This window comes from Phyllostomus hastatus, unplaced genomic scaffold, assembly GCF_019186645.2.
Source record: "Phyllostomus hastatus isolate PE091 unplaced genomic scaffold, TTU_PhHast_1.1 phas_contig_210, whole genome shotgun sequence".
In the NCBI taxonomy this organism is placed as follows: Eukaryota; Metazoa; Chordata; class Mammalia; order Chiroptera; family Phyllostomidae; genus Phyllostomus; species Phyllostomus hastatus.
This window is the reverse complement of record NW_025333737.1, coordinates 15,909,845-15,931,168: the sequence shown is the minus strand read 5'-3', so window position 1 is coordinate 15,931,168 and position 21,324 is coordinate 15,909,845. Positions and strand designations below refer to the sequence as shown.

At 57.7% G+C, this 21,324-nt stretch overlaps 1 protein-coding gene across 3 annotated transcripts in view; it reads left to right on the top strand.

Moving 5' to 3' along the window:
- Nucleotides 1–21,324, top strand: part of CRHR1 (corticotropin releasing hormone receptor 1) — a 50,456-nt gene that overhangs the window by 15,064 nt on the left and 14,068 nt on the right. For all 3 annotated transcript variants that reach the window (XM_045837300.1, XM_045837299.1, XM_045837301.1), the window contains exons 2-4: nt 4,506–4,593; nt 13,075–13,194; nt 17,596–17,681. In XM_045837300.1, the coding sequence (XP_045693256.1) occupies nt 4,506–4,593; nt 13,075–13,194; nt 17,596–17,681 (294 nt within the window). The remainder of the gene's footprint in view (nt 1–4,505; nt 4,594–13,074; nt 13,195–17,595; nt 17,682–21,324) is intronic.

Here is a 21,324-nt window from a genome sequence, read left to right as displayed (position 1 = left end):
GGGGGCTCTCCAGGCTGAGCATCAGACGGAGCCGTGAAGGGGAGGGAGGGCAGAGCCCCCTCTCGTGGCTCCTCGTGAACTTCTAGGAGGTGGGGGCCGGTCCCCGTGACTGCAGGCCACCCCCTTTCCCTTCAGAACCCTCCCTGAAAGGTTAATCACCAAATCATCCCATCAAAGGAAATTGCACTTTGTGCCTTAAAGACCAAACTGCGCTCCAGCAATGTAGTTATTTATGGTCTCTAATAAGCATTTTCTGGGTGTGATTAACCTTTACGCCAAAGTCACACTGGGATTTAGGATGGCAGCTTCAATTCCAGCCATGCTCTGCACTGGCCTGGGGGTGGGGGCATGGGCATCAGCTGGAGCAGGAGGCTGGTGGCCTGTGCCCACCCCCCACCCTCCTGCACCCTCCTCTGCCCATCCCTTCTTCCCAGGCTCTGTCCCGACGTGGGCCATCATCCCCCTCCTCCATCTTTCCTCCACTTAAAAGACAGACCCAGATTGCCTGCTTACTGGATCTTCATCCTCACCCAGCAGCTAAAACCAGTTCAGTGAACTTGATCCCCTCAACTGTACAACCCCTGTGAAACGGGGAGCAGGAGACCCAGCTCATCCGCTTTCTGCAGTGCAGTGCCCTCTGGTGCAGGTTTATTTGGGGCCTTGGGGCTGGCAGGCTGGCGTAAAGAAGCAGAGCATTACCTTGTTAGTGAGCCTGGCGCTGCACCGGCTTCAGATCCTCAGGGCCGTTGTTGGAAAATGGAAAACCTTACGAAGTCCTGAAGGCTTGGTTTGTCAAAAATTGTTCTGAGAGGAGAAAATGTGACTAGGGCTGGTGCTGGAGGGGAGGGATGGGTGGAGGAACCCAAACAAGGGGCAGTTCCCAGGTCCAAAGCACTTTGGGTTTGCTGTGGGGGGACGGGGAGGGGGGGTGAGGGGGACATGTCCGGTTTGGGGAGGCCCAGGTCTCTGATGTGACCGCATTTGCCATATGTTCTGGCCGTGTTTTGGGGGTGGTAGACCTTGAGAAGTGGAGGATGCTGAGCACCCTTCCCAGAAAAATGACTGTCATTTACTCACAGAGTTCCGTGCCCCCCACCCTTGTGCTCTCGAGGACCCCAAATTCAGAACTCTCAGCTTTAGAAGGAAACAAACCAAGTCCTTGAAACTTTGGGGCCTGTGCCTACAATGTGGTGACTGCCTGTTGAAGGAGCTGCAAAACCGCAGTGCGTGTTGAGAGGGAGACCAGCGTGTGGTGGGAGGAAGGGCACAGGAAAACTCCAGGTTTTCCATGGAAGTGTGGCTCAGGAAGGAGCCAGAAGCCCGTACAAACCCTTCCGCGGAGCCAGAGGTGGCGCAGACGCAGGTTCTGCACAGGGCTGACCTTTCCTGAGCGGGAAGGTTGGCTCGGGAATATTAAGAAGCCTTTTCCTCTGCATAATGCAAAGCCAGCCCTCTCTCGGTAGAAAATGACTTTGTGAACCATCGTACCCAAGAGGGAGATGTAAGGGTCAGCGTCGCGGGCAGCCATCCGACAGCAGGCTGGTCTGTCGCCCCGTGGCGTTTGGTCTGGTTTCATGATGAATCTGGACTGCTCTGCTCCTGATGGGCCCCAGGACATGAAGACACGAGACTAAGACACTGGCCGGTGTATTTGCCACCTAATTAGAGCGCTGGGGTGTGAGCGCTTTGTGCTGAGGCTGCCTCACGCACCCGGGACCAGTCCAGGGTCCAGAGGGATGCGAGCACACTGACGGGGTGACGGGTTGCTCTGCTGTGGAGGGCTGGGGAAGGAGCTGCTGAGCGGCAGGGGTGTGGAACCGGCTTCTGAGGACTGCGGAGTTCACGAGGTGACGGGCGGCCAGGGTGAGCAGGGGCAAAGAACGGCAAGAGCACAGGTGGGGGGACACCAGCAGGATTGGAATTCAACGGGGGCGGACCGTGTAGGCCTTCGCAGCGGCTCTGAAGGCAGGCTGGCGCTCAAGGCGTAACCTCAGGATCAGAAGGATGATGGTGGGGTGTCAGGCTGCAGGACCGATACTTTGGAATAGGGTGTCTCCAGTTTCTTCAATTTGCCTGTGGCTGAGCTGGCTCTTGGAACCCCACTTTCATCCTCTGCGTGTGTGCGCATGTGTTGGGGGGGCAGGGGCAGGGTGGGATGGCAAGCTGGGAGCAGGGAGTGCTGGTCTCCTATCAGAAGGACCCCCTGGGGACAGGGCAGGGCTGGGTCCCTGCTCACTGCTGAGCTGAGCAGGGACCCAGCTCTTGTCCTTGAGGACTCTGCTCTCTGCTTTGCTAGTGAGAGCCACTGGCTGGCCTGGTAGCTTCCTTTTCTCTCCACTTCTGCGTTTTCATTTGGAAAATGATGGTAAAGATATGTTGCGTCTCTCTGGAGACTGCCAAGTTTAATTACTGATTAATAAAGTGTTGGAGGTTCCTTGGAGCCAGCGAGTTGAATGGGTTTGTTCTAATATCTCCCAGGCCCCTGGAGTGAGGTAGCTAACCCCAGCACCATCTGCCGAGCGCCCAGAGTGCTGGGCACAGGATGGCTGCAGAGCTGGGGTCGCGCTTGGGAGCTTGACCCAGTAAGCACAGAGACCCCTCTGATGTGACAGAAGGAGTGTCCTAGCGAGTGACTAGAGTCAAGGAGCCCACTAAGGGCTCAGGCAGGGCACTGAGGGGACAATGCATGTGAGTGATCAAGTCAAGGGAGGCTTCCTGGAGAGGGTGGTGGCAGGACAGGCTCTGACCGGGTGCGGGGAGCACTCAATGGATCCCACCACACGATGCAGGGTCGGGGAGGGGAGTGGAGCCTGCCTTTGTCAGCGGCAAGCATGGGAAGGCACAGCTACCCGGAAAAGTGGGTGGCACTGCGGGCTAGGGGGGACAGGGTAGGAGAGGACTTTTGGGACCGTTGAGCCTGGAGAATTCACCTCTGGAGAAAGGCAAGTTGGTCTGCTTCTGAGGGCTGGGGGCAGGTCCTGAGGCCCAGAAGGGGTACGTGGGGAGGAGTCCAGAGGGAGGGAGGACGTCCAGTCTTAGGGAGGGAGGAGGGGGGACGGTAGAGTCCAGCTGGGGCAGAAGACTGGTGAGCAGGGCCAGGGCCAAGATGAGAGTGAGGCCACTGAGGCCAGACTTAAGGAGGTGCCCCAAATCTCAGTATGGGAGGTGAACAACATTTTAATATTATTCTGATTTTTCCTTTACCCCACATGCCAATAGGCCCCAGCACTGCCACAGATCCTGTCTGTTAAAAAAGGTTTAAAATATTTTGTTCATCTTGGATTTTTTGCAGTAATTGAGAGTTTTAAAAAATGCTGCATTAAAATATTACTTACCTTGAGCACTGCAGTTGTTGGTGACACCCCCTCTCTACCCCCAGCCCTGCGAGGGAGGGCTGCCCGTGGCGACTGGGAGCCGCTAGCAGCCGCCCTGCCTCGGTCTAAACTAGCCCGTCTACTCGGTGGGACTTGGACAAGCCCCTGCCTCTCCTCACCCTCGTTTTTCCCACTGTGAAGAGCACAGGGCCTGGCGCCCCACAAGTCTTCAATAAAAGCCGGAGAGGAAACTGAGGCACAGAGAGGTCAAGTAACCTGTCGGTGGCAACACAGTGAAACCAGGGCTGGACGCCAGGTCCCTTCTGACTCTAAGTCCTTTGATGGAAGGGTGATGGCCTCAAGGGAGGGGGCACAATGATTGTGTGGGGGTGTTTGTTGAAGAAGGGGCAGTCCTCCCAGTGTGGGACCCACGCCGCTCTCTCCTAGGTGGGCTGAAATTCTGGAATCAGAGTGACACGGAGCCGCTGGGGAATGGCAGGGGTAACGGTTCTCCCGGGCATGGGCAGCCACTTCTCCTGGCACATTTATTCCTCCACCTCTCGGGGCCCCAGTCTTCTCATCTGCAAAAGGAACAGCCACATCAGCCCCAGGGAGAATTAAATGCCCTCGCAGATGTAAAAAGGCTTGACAAATGGGGAGGCACGGCTTGCAGGGACTGCTAATGAGCTGGGCAGGGACCAGGGCTGGGAGCAGCTCACTGCACCCAAGGCCGAGGCCGAGGCCGGGAGAGCCTGCAGCTCAGGCGCGAAGGTGGGAGGGAGGCAGGCAGGTGCACTAATGAGAATCTACGAGCCCCGGGGCTCAAGGTGTCAGGACACAGTCGGCCATGCTTGGGATCCCGTGTGGATGGAGGCAGCTTCTCTAGGCACGTCGTTTCTCTGGGGGCCTTCCTTCTCACTGGGGCCCCCAGCCGTGCGGGAGAAAATTCAGCTGTCCTGGGAACCTGGGCCCCTGCTCTTACCGGCCTCCTTTCCAGGCCCCTCCAAGAACAAGGCAGCTCCAGACCTCTCAGGCAGCGAGGACAGGGAGGGGAGTGGGGGGAAGGAGCCCGGAGACAGGGGCGAGTGTCTGGGAGAGGACACGGACGAGGGAAAGAGCAGGAAGGCAGAAGCCGCGGGCCACCCTGCTCATGGCAGTCTAACCGGGTCCCCCACCGCCCTGTGCCCACAGGCCCTTCTCTTCCTGGGGCTGAACCCCATCTCCGCCTCGCTCCAGGACCAGCAGTGTGAGGGCCTGTCCCTGGCCAGCAACATCTCCGGTGAGTACCCTTACTCAGCTCCTGCCAGAGTCCAGGTGACCACAGCCCGCCGCCTGCCCCCACCGGGGTCTCTGGGTGCTCACACAGGGCCGTGCCCTAAGGCAGGAAGAGCAGAGAAGTTTCCTCTCTGGGGTCCAAGCAGTTCCTCTCCCCACGGAGGGAACGCTGTGTTGAGCGGGATGCTGGCACTGTGGTGGGAAAGAGAGCTGCGACTAGGTGACAGCACCTTGCCACGGCACAGGAGGGGCATGGGCGAGCGTGCTGGGCAGCTCTTTTCCCTGCTTTGGGGCGGGCAACGGGGGAAGTCGCCCCAGCCCTTGCTGCTGTGAGGACCGGCAGAGCAGGGGCTGAGCTGTGACCCGGGCTTCGGGCTTCCGGAGGAGAAAGACTGCGTTTCGTGCCACAGCATGATAGTGCAGGGGGCCGACCCTGTGCTGGGCGCTGTGGGAGGTGTCTGAGATGCATTAACCCGGTTTTGTCCTTCAAGGTAGGTCTTGTAGCCCTCGTTTTACACACAGCAAAATGGAGCACAGAGGAAAACTAGTAAGTGCTGGAGCCAAGGTTTGAGCCCAGGTAGCCTGGCTTCTGGATTCATCGTCAACACCGTGCTCCACACCTGTGAACCCTCACCCGGCCCCTTCAATCAGGGTCCTGGGGATGCTGCCGCTGGCCAGGTGGGAGGGCCCCTGCCCCTGACGGTTTTAGGGAGACTCAGTCTTTGGTGATTTATTTTCCTCTTCTGGTCTCTCCTTGATTCAATCCAACTCATTAATTGAGCACCTACTCTGTGCCGGGCCCTATGCAAGGCACTCAGGGAGCAAAAAAGGGCTCACAGTCTGATCCTGCAAGGGCTCACAGTCAAGCCTGCAGACACACGTACTGTGAGGCAGAGAGTAAGGCGTATACCGGGGCAGGAACAGACCCAGGGTGCCAGCAGGGCGGCCAGGCCTCAGGTTCTGAAGCTGGGCCTGTGGGGAGAGGAGACTCCCACAGCTCAGACAGAGCAGCTGCCCTGGCCGGCTGTCTTCACTAGGAAGGGCCTGGGGTGGGGTGCGAATGCGCACTGGACTTGAGAAGGCTGAGGGGGCGCCCAGGCTCACAGTGGCGCTCAGTCTTGTCCTGGCTGGAGGTGGGGACACCGGTTGCCACAGGAATAAGCATGCCCCTGAGCCTCTCTTTGCTCAGCTGTAAAGTTAGGGGGGCAACACCTGCCTCAAGGGTCCATTACGATTAAATGCACTCAGTTGTATGGTGGTATTCCACAACCTGTAGATGCCACACCACTGCTGAGTATGATTTATTATTGTTGGTAACATCTGAAGGCTTTTGGAAGTGCTTATCATATATCTGGGCTGAGGAGAAGGCATTTGCCATGAATTGCTCACTGCAACGCAGGTGGCAGGGAAGTTAGATCAGGAGTGGTAGGAATCCAGGAAGGCTTTCTGAAGGAGGAGACTTCAAGGGGAGTCTCTGAAAGACTCTGAGTGTGGACTGGCAGAGAAGATTCAGTGCTCTGAGACAAAGCTGGAGTTGATTGAGGACGAGCACGCAGGTTTGACGTAAGAACAGGGAAGCGGTTAGGAGGGAGGAGCCGTAAGTCTGAAGAGGTATTGGGAGCCTGGAGCATCTGGCTGCAGAGCTGGCTAAGCGGGTCGTGGGGAACGGGAAGCTCCTGAGCAAGAGTCTGGAGTGCTAGCAGAGAGACTGGGAGGGAGGGCGCCCGCTCAGAGGCTGGGCCCGAGATGAAAGGCCCTGCCTCCAGCCTCCCATGCACTGGGGCCGGGTCAGGCTCCGTTACTTTGCCTGCTGTGCTCAGGAAGTGACATCCCTGAGCCCACGCAGGTCTCATGTGTCCTTGGAGGCAGCGGGCCATGATGAATGCCATTCATTCCCCAATCATCTGTACTCTGTGCCACTACCCCTAGCTTGGCCAAGCCTGCATGGCTCCATGGCACACAATCCATCACCCTCTGCAATGGCCTCGGATAATGCACTATTTGCCTTCCCATGCCAAGACCTACCCGGACCAATGGGCACTGGTAGACAGATGGTGAGAGTGGGGTGGAGGGACTGGGACAGATGGATGAGCGTCTGGCCGGGGCTGCTGTCACTGAGCCAGGGCCTTTGGGGTGGGGGGGTTCTCACATGCCAAGAACAGATAACCCTGGGTGGGTCCCCAGGGCCATCATATGGCAGATCACAGACTTGGCAACTCATAATATCATGTCCTGAATATGACAGTGTTAGAAAGTATAGAATTATTGACTGATGACATTAGAGACAAAAGGAATCAATCACACTGTTGACACGAACCCAGGGTCATCTGTTCCCATCCCCCGTCTCAAGGTCATGAATGATAGCAATGATTAACGATGGCTAATATTTATTTTGTGCCCCCGGAAGGGTACTCACCATTTTGAGTGCTCTAATCTCATTCAATCATCACAACAGTATAGTCAGAGAGTATTTTTATCCCCATTTTACAGAAGAGGAATCAAGGTCTCAGAGAGGTCGAATAACTTGCCCAAGTACATACAGTTAATAAGCAGTGACTCGAAGATTTGAAGCAAGTGGGCCCGACTTTAGACTTTCCCACCGTGTGACGTGGCTGCCCAGACAGCTGTGGTGCCAGGGCTCAGCTCAGTCAATCGTCCTGGGGTGCAGAGTCACCCCTGCAACTTCCCAGATCCATATTGGCTTTGCACATGGCCCCTAATTTTCCTCCAGGCCTACTATGTGCCTGGCACTGTGCTAGGTATTGGGAATATAAATATGAAGAGCCCACTAACCCACAGGACAGGAGGCCCACCCATTTGTCTTGATGAATCACACACCCTATAAAGGCATCTTTCTTCTCTGCCCAGACAAAGAGGAGGCAGCCGAACCACAGGGGGATGGAGCAAAGAACAGGACTCTGCCTGCCCTCTGCCACTCTCTCCAGGCCAGGTGACGCAGGCAGAGCCCCTGCCCATTCATCCCAGCAGCACCTTCCTCTGAATGGGCAAGCGTGTGTGTTTCAGGAGCTGCCCTTGGGCCACCTGACTGCTCCCCTTCTGGACAATCTTGGCTGTGTTCCTCTCCTGGTCTTAACCCAAACAGGGGGATGGGCTTCCCAGCCACAGGGCTGCTGCCAAGCGCCCACCTACTCTTGTGTGTTCAGAAACCCCTGCCGAGAGACCCAGCATAACTGGGGCAGGAGCCAGGTTCCAGTTTCCCTCAGACAGATCTGCTGAGCACATGTGGACCGGAGCCTGATGGGAAGGGAACTGTGTTACCTACCTGGGGGAAGCAGCCAGAGTCCAATCGTACACAAGCATTAACTAGGTCACCTTCAAAGAGTTCTTATCTGTTCAGTAAAGCAGCACTCCCACCACGATCCTGACTCAGCAAGAGTTTTTTTCAGAGGCAGGTGGGAGCCACCTATGCTGCTCCTCCTCTTCCCCCATTTGCAAGTGTTTGGTATAGCCTGACCCCCTGCTGCCAGGAGCAATGAGAGTGTGGGTCCCAGGCATCTGCTCTGTGCACAGGTGGGGAAGGAGGAAGATTCAGGACCAGTGTTACATTAGTCCAATTGACTCCAGCCTGCCCAGGACAGACCATGAAGGTCTCTAGCTGTCCCAGGAATGAGGGGATGAGCCATCAAGTGAGAGCTGTATCAACACTTTAGACACACCAAGCACACACCTGCCTCAGGGCCTTTGTGCTTGCTGTTCCCACTGCCTAGAACACTTTTCCCTATTCCCCCGTATGCACATGGCTCCCTCCCTCACTTCCTTTAGGTTTCTCCTTAAGTGTGACTATGTCAAGCACCACTATTTTAAATAGCCCTTTGGTCAGCCTATCTCCTCATTCTGCTTTTTTTTTCTCCATAGCATTTCTCACTGCTCAACAGATTTGACTGTCTGTCTGTCTGTTTACTGCCCCCTCATCTCACGGAGGGTAGGGCATTTGTTTTATTTATTTATTTTTAAAAATTTCCAACTTTTTAAAATTAATTTATTTATTTTTAGAGAGGGAAGGAAGGGAGAAAGAGAGAGAGAGAGAGAGAGAAACATCAATGTGCGGTTGTTGGGGGCCGTGGCCTGCAACCCAGGCATGTACCCTGACTGGGAATCGAACCTGCGATGCTTTGGTTCGCAGCCCGCGCTCAATCCACCGAGCTACGCCAGCCAGGTGCATTTATTTTATTTATTACTGTATCCCAAGCACCTAGAAAATTTATCAGGTGGTCAGTAAAAACTTATACTGAGCTAAGAGCGGTCATTAGCGTTCTTTCCGTCTATAATTTAGCTGACCAGGAGGGGCGCTGTGGAACAAGAAGCTGTGTGGTGGAGTTAGCGCCTAACAAGGGCTAGTAAATTGGCTTAGCTATTTGCAAGGCTGGCTTACTCCCATCCAAACTGCTCCTCACCCAGATCTATGATATCCGGGTGGGAGAATACCCGACAGTAGTGCAGAAGGGGTTGGACATTTGTGATAGTGGGACCTGAAAGGGACATTGGCGCAAGAATCAGAGTCCAACAGCCTAGACTTCGAGGTCCTTATAGCCCCAAGATGAGTGACACGAAGACTTCCCTTCCTGCCTCCTCCCCTTTCCAGCTGCGAGATCCACTCCCTCCCCGTTTCCGGAACCTATGGTTTTTTTAAAAATCTCTTCCTCCTGGTTTTCTCTCTGCTTCTCTCTGCTTTAATCTCAGCCTTTTGTCCTCCTTTATTTCCTCCCTCTCCTCCTCTCTCCTTGCCCCCTTGTCTCCCCCACCCCTTCTCTTGGTTGACTGGATTGAATTGAGTGGCATGAGTCCCACAACGTAAAGCGCCCTTCACACCGCCTGGTGTAGTGTTCAACAAATTTTGGTCCCCTCTCCCCCACTCCCCAAATCCTATACCCTCTTCCAGAGGACCAGTCTGCAGGATCCCAGGGCCCGGCGCCTGCACCGCGGTGGGCTGCAGTCCTGTGCGGGAGCAGCGACCGCCACAAAAAGGAGCACGTGGCGGGGGCGCAGCCTACGAGTCCAGTCGGGCGGAGAGGTCCCGTGGGCAGTGCCCACTTGCCCGGAACACCACCTCTGAGGCCCCGACCCTGCTGCCTCACCCCTTCCGTACACCTCTGAGTGCCTGCCCCTTTCCCTTCACCCTCCCCTTACTCTTCGTTTCCCTCCAAGTCTCTACGGGCTCCCTAAAACTGCACCACACAGCCAAACCCCTGCTGAACTCCTTGGCCAGTATTTTCGAGGGGCCGTCGCTCCTGATTGATGCTTGTACCTTTGGCCACGCTGGGAAAGGCCCCACCCCTCCCTTGGCCCCGCCCACCTAGCCCCAGCCCCTGCTGCTCACGCCCCGGCCTGTTACTCCTCAGATAGGGGGTACTTCGTCTCATGACCCCCTTCATTTGCTTTTAGTCTTCGATCACGTAGCCTCTCCATCCCTTTATTCTCATCTCTCCCAGACTTCCATTCCCTCCGGGATTTTCTGGTCTCTTAATGTAAAGGTCACTTCTCAGGAGTGTTTCCCCAGGCCTCCTCCGCGCAGCTGCTGGGGCTGGGAGTGGTGCTGGGGGGTATGGCAGGAGGGAGGGAAAGAAACAGAGCGACATTTAGGAACCCAGGGTGCAGAGATGGGTGCAACCAAATGCCGTGAGGGCCCGTTGCCCAGGTGGGGACCCGCCACGGTGCAGTGGGAAGAGCCCTGGGCAGGCTCCGAACACACCAGCATTCAAAACCACTTCTGCCTATTAGTGCCTCTGTGGCTTTGGATAGGCAGCGTGACTGCTCTGGCCTCGGTCTCCTTGTCTGTGGAACAGAATTAGCACCCAGCCTTGGCAGGCGGTGCCGCGGACTCCTGATCCATACCGTTAGGGGCAAATATCGCTACTCTGCTCATCCCCATCTCCAAACTCAGACCAGCTGTGGGCGGTGTTAGGCCTCAGGGCATTGGCTGGTGCCTGGTGCTCGAGGCCAAGAGACCCATCTGCTCAGTGGCCGGTGCCTGCCTTGGCTCCAGCCTGGTCCTGGCTGTGGCTGGTGCCCAGTCTTGCCCTGCCCTCTGTTCTTTGTGGAAGGGACTCTGGGGAACTGTCCAAGGCAGGAAAGAGAGGGAGAAGGAAGAAAGGGAAGGCCAGTGCTGCCCTGACTGAGAGGGTGTGCTAGGCAAGTTCCAGGTGCTGCTGCCCAAGACATTCCGTCAGTCTTCCTAGCACCTCGCTCAGGAGACGCCGGGAATGAGCGAGTGACTAAACGGACAACCGACCGAGGGAGGTACAATGATGTCATTGAGTCAGAGGCGTATGTAGGCTGCCTGGCATGTGCCCATCACACTGTCAGCCCTCAACAGATGTTGCTCCCTGCCCCACGATCCCTTTGACTGTTCCCCTCCCTTTGCTGGAACAAAATGTGGTGTAATAGAGAGAGCACTGGATTCAGAGCCAAAAACACAAGGCTCTGTATCTTGGTTCTTTCATTCATCGACAAGTGACCTTGGGCAAGTCACTTACTTCCTGGGGCCTCAGTTTCCTCATCTGTAGAAAGGGAATAACTACATGGCAAGGTGGATGAGGATCAAAGGAAATATATGAAGAAAGTTTTGAAAAAGCAGAATATGGTAATATTACCTCTCCCTTCCCATGGCCGTATGCCTCCAGCTACCCACTCTGGGCTCAGAGCCATTGGCATGACCCCTTGAGGGCTTAAAATCTTAACCTGTTTTCCTCACTCCCCGAGCCCCTCCTCCACTGGTGAAGCAGTTCACGGATGCTGCAGTGTGGCACAGTGCCAGGGCCTGGCCCACCGTCTGCTCGAGCCACTGAGCCCCAGTCCAGATTTCTTTCTCTTCCAGTTAAACGACTTGGTGTCAAGGCCTCTGCCCCTCGAGCCCTGATTTGCGGGAACACCCCAGGAGTAGCTTTGATTAGAAAGGAAAACCAGCATTTGGTACAAGTGCTGCTGCTCAGCACTGCCCTGCATCCAGCAGGGAAAGGCCGCCAGTCTAACCCCGCGCTGTTTCCTGAGAGACTGGGGACAGGCTGAGCTGGGGAGGAGATGGCAGGTGGGCCCCAGCCGGGGCTTGGCGGCTGCTGGTGCCCAGACCTAAAGAGGCTGCCCCCGCACCGGTTCCTGGCTCTGCCTGGCTTGTCTGTGTGTGCTTGTGCCATCCCAGGTCATTAACTCCCTCTCGTCGTACTGGGCACCCTGGGTCTTACTAGGACCACTGTGCCGGCCACATGCAGGAAAGGGGCATCGAAGGGCAGAGAAGGCAGGGGACGTTTCAGGAGGGGTGCCAGGACTGTCCTCGGCCCAACCCCCACCCATTGGAGACCAAAAGCTCCCCTCTCTCCAGAAGTATTACTGTGGCTTCAACTCTGTCCTAACACACACACACTCCACTCCAAAAAAAGCTCTTTAATTACGGGCAAATATTTGGAAGGGGAATTTGATATTCACTTTCTAATTCAGCTGTTTGCATCCTTTTTAAAGTCACTACCCCTTGGAGAATCTAATGAAAGCCAAGGTTCCTTTCACAAGTAAAATGCATGTATAGACCAAATTTTCAAAGTAACCCTTTTAGCAGACACACTTCTTACGTATGGGGTGGAATGCTTCCTGTAACAGTCGGTGTAGTTACATGCCATATACAGAGGGCTAGTGTTCGTGGTGGGAAGTTTTTTCATAGTAAGTGTACTAGTTGATCTTTAATATCAGGGTCTCTATCAATCCTGAAAACTTCCATGAACAGAGATTAAGAATTTCTGATCAGATCCAGTCACTTCATTTTATTATAAAGACACTGAGGCCCAGAGAGGGCAAGACTTGCCTGTCGTCACACAGCAGATTAGTAATACAGCCAGGGTTCCAGAGTCCTGGTTTAGTGTCCTCCCTGCTCCCCTGGATGGCGTCTCCCTCCCTTTTCTCCCCACGGCCCCCTTCTCGGTCAGCCCTCTTCCGGGGCACAGCCCAGACCAGAGCACAAACCGTGTGTGTTCAGTAAACGTGGTCATCAGGCCGGCCAGAAGGTGGGCCAGCTTCACTCAGCTGATTCCGCCTGCAGCGCTGGAGCAGATGTGTTTTGGTTCCAGAGATGTGCGAGCAGGGCTGGGTCAGGGGTGGGCTGGGTCTGTTCCTCGCTGCGAAGTCTGAGAGAGAGCTCCAGTCTGCCCCAAAGTGATGGCTGAGAGAAATGTCCTCAGGCTACAGAGCAGGGGACCTGAAGCATGTCCAGCCTTCCTCTAAAGGCCAGCCAGGACCTCAGCTTTTAAGACCACCTCCTGCCACCTCTGTCCCTCCTCTGCTCTGGAGCCCACTCCGGCTCCCTTGTGCCTGAGCATCAGACTCAGATTCCTTCCGTCCTCTGCATAGGACGAGCTATCTCTGTCTGCAGTAGGGTATCACTCCTGTCCTGCCCCAGCTGGTGTGTAGGGGCCTCTGGGCAGGTGGGTAGGACACAGGAAAGGGGGTCTTCCTCTGCCTCACCAGCTGTCTCTGCCCACAGGACTGCAGTGCAATGCATCCGTGGACCTCATTGGCACCTGCTGGCCCCAGAGCCCCGCAGGGCAGCTGGTGGTTCGGCCCTGCCCAGCCTATTTTTACGGCGTCCGATACAACACCACAAGTAAGGGGGCGTGTGGCGGGCGGACTTGTTGGAGGTGGGTTAAATAATAGTGACAATAACGATAATAACAATACCTCTCGTGGATACAGTCACCAAAGGCCAGCTCTGCTCTGCCAGGCACCCTGCGCTCACACTGCTGATTCTCGCAGTACTCCTGGAAGACACTGTGTATAACTCTATAGTGCTCGTTACATAAATAAAGCTTCTGAGCCTCAGAGAGGTTAGGGATCTTGCCCAAGGGCACCAGGTGGTACAAGGTGAAGCTGGACTTGCATCCAGTCTGGCTGACACTTTCTTCTGCGGTTGACAAACTGGGTCGGTTGACTTGAACTCCAACAGCCCCGTGAGGCAGGGCAGGAATCATCAGGGCCCTCCAGCCAGGAGGTGGCAGACTCAGAGCTCTTGATCTCCCTCCAGGGGGCTAGGCCTTGCACGCAGGCCCACAGGTGGGGTGGGGGTGGGGGTGGGGGAGGACTAACCCTGTGACCAGATACTTGATCCCTCTGTAAACACCTGGCTCCCAGGAGGCTGTGAGCCTCCACCTCCAGGCTTTACAGCTCCTTGCAATGTCACCTGTCACCCTCCCCTGTCAACGGCTCACAGCCCCTGCTTATCCAGACAGCAACAGCTGCAGGCCAGAACCCCAGGGGAGGGTGGGGACCCCTGGTGGAGCCTTGGGGTCTGGTGGGCCTGAGCTCAGGGCCCCAGGTGACCACAGACAGCAGAGGGTTTACTCTCAGACGTTGCGACCTTCAGCACATGTTGCTGTTTCGAGGCCCCCACCCCTCTCTGAGGGTGGAAAGGGCCAGATGACAGGCTTCTAAGACTTCATTTAGCTCAAAGTGCCCAAGTTCCTTCCCCTGCCCCTTTCTCCTTTATCAGCCCATCAAAGGGGATTAGAGTTGGGGACTGCAGTCAAGAGAGTTGGAGGGCCCTGGGGAGACACTGGGACTGGACAGGAGGCTGGAGTAGCCAGACCAGGCAGTCTGGTGCACCTGGAACCCACAGAAGGAGAAGAAAGGCTGGAAGGCATGTGGGGAGGACGTGCAGGCAGGAGGAAGTGCAGGAGGACGTAGGGGCCAACCTCTCATTTAGTAGGGCCCACTTTACCGTTAGGAAATGGGGGCAGAGCCTGTCAACTGCCCCAGGCCACAAAGCTTGGAAGCAGGGCCAAACCTGGAGTCAGAGCCCCCCTGCCACGCCCCCTGCAGGAAGGAAGCAGCCCTGGGGCTGGTGCATAATGTCGGGGGAGGGGGGTGTTTGAAGGAGGCCCCTCTCCCTCTGAGGTTCCAGGTCCTGTTCCTTCACCTCCAAAGTGACTCTCAGGTCTAGCCCCACCTGCTCTCCATCCCCAACACCACCGTCTCTACCCGAGGTGCCTGATCTGGTACCTTGTGTGGCATGGAGCCCCCCTGCCACACCCTTGCCTGCAGTGATCCCTCCCGTGGCTCCCCACCGCCTCCACAGCCAAGTGTGCACTTCCGAGTGGGGTTTCCCGGCTCCCAGGGGCTGCAGCCCACCTAGTGGCAGCCAGCTCCAGCCACTCCCCGTGAGCTTCCTCCACGCGAGCTTCCTCCACGCTCATCTCTCCGGGTGACTTGACACTCCCCAAAGTAAACGTTTCCAGAGGGTAGTGCCTGGGGTGCGCCACTCGGTTTGCCAGGCCTGACCCACGTGGAGGCCGGGTGTCCCGGGTTCTGGCCTCGGCTCTGTCTGTGACTGGCTAAGGAACCCTCGGCACCGGCTCTCCCTGGGCCTCGATGGCGCCACCTGCAGCGTGGGTGCGAGGTTTGGGTGGGGTGCTGCTCTTCGGCTTCCTCTCTCTTCCCTCTGTGATCCCAGCAGGGGAGCTGGGGGTGACGGTCCCTAGATGTGGGGGCAGGCGGGCAGATCCCCCTTTCCAGGCACTCCAGTGCCAGAACAGTGAGGAACACGCCCGTGCAGTAAGTAGTGAGTGAGAGCCCAGAGTGGCACCTAGTCATTAAGCACCAATTAATTCATTTACTGCTGAGGTGCTGCCAGGACTTCCAGGCCTTCTCCCTAATGCCCTCCTTCCGGCTGCATCTGATCTTCAAAGGGACGGGACGCATTTCCAAAAATATCCACTTTCCCATGATTCTTCAGGAAGACTGCTCAGCGCAGCAATCAAAGACAAGGAGGTCGAATCCTCCCTGGCAACGACTCCCTGCTTGTTAGGCCTGTCTTCTCCCAGGGTTGCCTCCTGCCTCCCCAGCAAAGCCTGCTTCCTCTGGATGACCTGCCTTGGCAGAGACTCCGGCTCCTGGCTCCACATTGAGGGCGGGGGGAGCAGGGGGGCTTGGGCCAAAGCAGTGACTCTTGTCATCCCCACCAGTACCCCCTTTGATAGGGACAAGTGACGTGTTCCGAGTAATAACAGTTACAGCTAACACCACATGCCGGGTAGAGCTCCAAGCCCTCCGCACGTGTTAACTAAAGATGCTCAGCTCGACCACTAGAGGGCAGCGTCTTGCAGAGAAGGAGGCTGAGTGGTTGCGTGACTTGCCCAAGATCACACGGCTGGTAAGGGATGGTGTCTGATTCCGAACCCAGGCCATCTGCGTAGAGAACAGCCCTCTTGGCACTGCCTCACGCCACCTCTCGTGAGGCGAGAACCACTGCCCCCCAAGGCCCTTTCTTTGCGGACATTCCGGAGCAGCCGGTGGTCCCAGGCACTTCCGGTCCGTGACAGAGACCCTGTATCTCTGGCTCCCGCAGGCCTCCCTGAGAACCCTGTTACTGAGCCCTCCACCCTCTGGCTGCTTATCCCTCATTTAGCAATTAGGAGAGAATCAGCAGCGTCTCAGCCAACTCTGCCCAAGGGCTCAACTCTGCTGAGACACAGGTCTATAGGCAGGGAGGCTGAGCAGAGCTTTAAAAATCCATTTAGCCCCATTTCCCCTGGCAGGTACCCGGGGGCTGCGTGAGCAGCCTCTCAGGAGAGGAGCTGGGGAGCAGGGTGAGAGAGGAGGCCTCCCAGCCTCGCAGCCCTGGAGGCCAGGCCGTGTCCCCCCCCACCGCCCACGCCATCATCTCCCTCTTATCCTGATGCTGCCATGGAGAGGCAGCTCCCAGGGTGATTCCTAGGGGATCATCTGGCCCAGCCCTCCCTGGAACACAGGAGGCCAGCACCCGGGTCTCTCGCAGCTCAGCAGCACGGAGCCGGCCCTGGGCCCTGCCCCTGTCTCCCACCCACTGTCCTGCCCCTGCCCGGCCCCAGGCTCAGGGACTGGGATCAGGCAGTGTCCTCAGCCCTTCTCCTGCCCCCTGTGACGTGAGGGTCAGTGGGAGCCACGGAAAGGCCCGCAGCTCTGGGAAATGGCTCAGAACTCAATTCTCTCTTCCAGCTTGTTCTGCCTGGAGTCGGGGCCAGAATTAACTTAAGGAAATATCTTTAGAGCCACCGATGCTGGAGGGGGTTGGGGGGGCAGGACAACATTGACCAGCAAGGGAGAAAAGACCAATGTTTGGATCTTCCTCGGTCCTTTCCCTACTGGGTCTCAGAGCCCTGGTGGCCCATCACCCAGCTGTGGTCACCCCAGAGCCCTGAAGCCAGCCTCACACCACAGGGCTCCTCCCCATCTCCTCAGAAAGAGGCAGGTTCTGGGCTGCAGTCCAGCCGACGGCTGCACAGACCCCCGCCGCTCCTTGGGCCATGCGCCTGGCTGTGAGCTATAGCAGGTCCTGGGAATGAGATCCGCGCTGTGTGAGCCCCGCCCCCTGGGATGCGCCCCAGCACACTCCTGCTACCTGTCATCTTCTGTCCCAAGACCCGAGCTGCTCTGGGGAAGTGCCACCCCGGGGACCTTCCCATGTAACACCTGCCCTGTGAGCCTCACCCCATGTGGAGCACTGCCACGGGAGGACCCCCCACCCCCCACAGGAAACCTCACCACCTATAGCCACCGTGAGAAACCCTGTCATCTCACTGCCACTCGAGCTGTCCCCACACTCCCTTCCGCCATGTCATGCCCATCCTCAGGAGCGAGAACTGACTCATCAGGACTCACCATTCTTTTTTGCTGTCACATGAGACCCCCAAATGGGAGAGGTCTCAGAAGGGCACGCGCCACATACAGGCTTGCAAGGAAGCAGCTCAGAGAGCTGGTCAGGACTGCCCAAGGGCCAGTCTCATGGGCGTGGGCATGCCGGCAGGAGTGGGCAGAGTCACGGCCCCACGGTCAGGCACTGGATCGACGCTGCCCCCTGTTGGGACTGGTAGGCAGAAAGAGGAGGGAAGACGGGGTGGCAGGGAAGCCCCTCTGCCCAGCTGCACCCAGCAATCAGGCCCCTGTGCTGATTGGACAGATGAGTGGACAGATGCCTAAGCTGCTGTTTGCTCAAGGGACCACAGGGCACTTTGCCTCTCTCTCCTTTTTGCAGACAACGGCTACCGGGAGTGCCTGGCCAACGGCAGCTGGGCGGCCCGCGTGAACTACTCCGAGTGCCAGGAGATCCTCAGTGAGGAGGTGAGGCTGCCCGCTCGGAGGGGTGCGTCAGGGCCCCCAGCTCGAGTCCGTGCCTGCTGCATGGCCGATGGCCAGTCAGGGTCCCGGAGCCAGAGGCTGATGTCAAGGCCGTGGGAGCCAGAGCTTACGTCACCACGAGGGAGGGAGTGCCAAGCGGGCGGTGGGCAGGCTGACGGCCGAGAGCTGGGTCCTCGCCCCTTCCTCCTCCCGTCCCCTCCTCCCTTCCACCCGCGCCCCCTGGGACAGATTCTCATCCATTTGCCACTTCACCCATCGGAGCCACACATCCAGGTCCAGACGAGACTAGAGCGGGACTAGGGTGGGATGGAGCGGTGCAGTTTGAAAAGCCCCTTCAGAGAACATCGCACATAGTTGGCTGTGTTTGAGGAGGCACTGCTCACACGCAGCTCAGAATTCCACGGTGCAGACGGCACGCAGAGGGCGTCTCCCTCTCAGCCCAGCCGCGGGGCCGCCTCCCCGGGCAGCGCTCCTGCCGCCTTCTTAAGTGGTCTTCTAGAGGCCTTCTCTGCACGGCCGAGTAATTAGGTGCCTGTATTCTTTTATGTTTTTAGCGAAACGTTGCACATTACACACCCCGTTGGACGCCTTGCCTTTTCCATATAATTATCCATCTTGGCGATTGTTCTGTATCAGTACATAAAGAGCAGCTTCCTTCTTTTCCTCACATTTGCATAATATCATGCATGTCATGCAGGTGGACCGTAATTTATTTACCCAGTTTTTAATTCTCAGTCTTTGGTTATTACCAACAGTGATGCAATGAATAATCTTTTAATGTTGACATTTGGCAGATGCCCAGGTGATTCCACATTCCGGGTGTTGCTGCCCTGGCCCCCCGGCCCCTCCCCTACATCTCCCCCCACCCTTCAGTGGGTGCTGAGGCAGGTGGGGCAGCAGGGAGGGCGCCCCCAGCTGCCGAAGAATGTCTCCCGGTGTGCAGAAGTGAGGGGGGCTGGCCCAGGCGGCCCGGGGGGGTGCCTGTCCAAAGGGGTCTAAACTGGATGGGGCCTCAGAGACCCTCCTTCCCATCCTGACCTGCCTGGGAATGAGAGTCGCCTGGATTCATAGACGGGTCCCAGCGCTACACCCAACACCCAACACCCAGGAAAGGAAACCCTCCAAGGAAGACGGGGGACTCCGCCCCTGGGGGAGGCGTGAATCTGATGGGGAAGGAATGAGAAACTCTGACCTAAGGCAACCTGTTCAGCTTATAAGTGGGGAGACAGAGGCCCAGACGGGGGAGGGGCTCACACAAGGTTACGGGCAGGGTGAGTCGGGGCCTGCAACCTGGGGCTTTGGAGGCCAGGCTCTCCTGTGCCTGCCCCCAGTGCTCAGTGTGAGGCTGAGGCCAGGCTGGTGGTGGGAGAACAGCTTTCCCCACTCAGCTAGTGCCCCCCTCCCCCTGAGCGCTCGTCTCAGATCACACAGTCCAGACCGAGTGGTCCGCCCTAGGCTGGGGTTGGTGGTGCGGCTCCCTGACAACCTGACCTGAGTAGAGACAGCCCCCAGGTTGCTAAGCACGCACACCTGGAAAGTCCTGGGGCTGGGGAGGAGGGTGCCCCCGGGACGGGGGCAGGGAGGCAGGTGGGGTTCCAGGTGAGGAGACGTAGTTGAGCCAGAGGAGATGGGCTTGGTTAGGGGTGGGAGGGCAAGCAGCCCAATCACTGGGGCGGGGACTCCTTACCTGGAACACGACAGAGGTGGGGAGGATGGGGAGCGGGGCTCATGCTCAGGAAGGCAGGTCGGTGCTGTTGGCAACTCTTGGGACCGCAGGTGGTGCCCAGAGAGGGTGGTATGGGGGCCACACGGCTAAGGCGAGAAGTCTTCAGCCCCTCCCCACCCCCATCACACCCACCTGGTGCTCTGGACGTATCTCCAGGCCACAGTAACAGTCCCCTTCGAGGACATTGAGGACATCGGCAAAGGGGGAGAGGCCGGCTGCTCCCAGCCTCCCTGCCTGCAGTGGGGCCTCCTGAATGACCCCGGAAGTTCACGGTCCACCCAGACCTCTCCTGCTCTAATTTAAGCCCCTTCCTTTTAGTCGGCTGATGGGGGACACTCAGCAGCCCCTCTTCCCCCAACGCCCTCCAGAGACTCAGGGGCCCAACTCAGCTCCCTCAGCCTTCTCCTCTCCCCGTCCTGTCGCTCCCCCTGGGACTGGGGTCTCTCCCTCCCTCCGCCAGCCCAGCGGGGTTTGGTTGAGGAGGATTAGGGAGCCAGCGGGGTTTGGTTGAGGAGGAGCATTAGGGCGCTCCAGCCTCTCACCAGCCCCCTCTTCAGCGTTCTAACGGGAACTGCACAGGCTTTGGAGGCACAGGCTTTGGAGGCGCATGGTTTGGGGCTTGGATTCTGGTTCCAACACTTGTGCTGCGTGACCCTGGCAGGTCCCGGCTTCCGGGTCTGTCTGTAAAAGGGCAGGAAGTCACACAGTCTCTGCCTCCTGGCAGAGGGGGGCAGTACCTACCTGTGTCTCGGCCTGTGGAGGTACCATTCCTGTCATCTCACTGGGAGTCGTGGGAGGTTACAGCATGCACCCAGGGGGAGGGGTCATTGATGAGGAGACCACAGGTGACACGGCCACCTTTCCTCTGGTTACCGACTCGGTGGGGGCTGCCACTCACACACACTCCCACCCAGCCTGCCCTTCCTGGCTCTGTCTCCCACCCTTTTCCCAGCAGCCTCCCCCGGTCCTGTTGCCCAGCACTCTGGGTGATCAATTAATTTAATTTGTGAAAATGCCATCCCCTCTGCCAGCCCCCAGCCTTGCCAGGCCGCTCCCCATTCCCACGACTCCCTGGTCTCTGGGAGCTACTGCGAAGAGTAGTCTCCAATTAACCAAGCACCCCGGTTTGGATCCTCAGCCCTGGGCCCTGGCTAAACCCTAATTAAGCACCAGAGCCCAGGGGGATTGCAGATAATGGATTGGCAGGCCAGCAGCCTGTGAAATGGGACTTGTGAGGGCACCCAAAGGCCAGGCTGCGGGGGAGACCTGCCCACGGCCATCACCCCCAGGGGACAAGCCCGCCCCCACCGCCTCCGTGGGGGAGCTCCCCAGAGGGCACTGACCCCAGCACCAGGCTGCATTGGCCCCAGCTCCCCCAACAGCAGAGCCCCCACACTGTCTCCTCCCACTGCAGGCACACCCCCACCGCCCCAGACTCCCCCACCTTCCGTGACACTTGCGCACACCCTGCTCCCTCCCCCACACCCTGCTGAGCCCAGGGAGCCCAGGCCTCTGCACAGCCTGGGAGGGCTCACCTCGCCTCGGGAAGAGGTTAGTGAGACTCTGGGGGTGCAGGGTGACAGGCTGGGATTCACTGCTCACAGGGCAGGTGTTTGGACCAGAACTTCTGAAATGCTTAGGGCTCATCTGGGCTTCTTGCTAAAATGAACATTCCTGACTCAATGGACCTGGGGCGGGCTTAAGACTGCACACTTCTTAAGGCTCCTGCAGTCTCCTAGGTGATGCAGGCGCTTCCTAGTCTGGAGATCACACTCAGAGGAGCCAGGGGCCAGGTGAGACAGAAGCTCCTCCAGATGCCCAGGTGGAGAGGAAGGGCCACAGAGGGCTGGGAGTGACCGGGGCTGGAAGGCCCCGGGCTGGGGATCTTGGCGGGGCAGC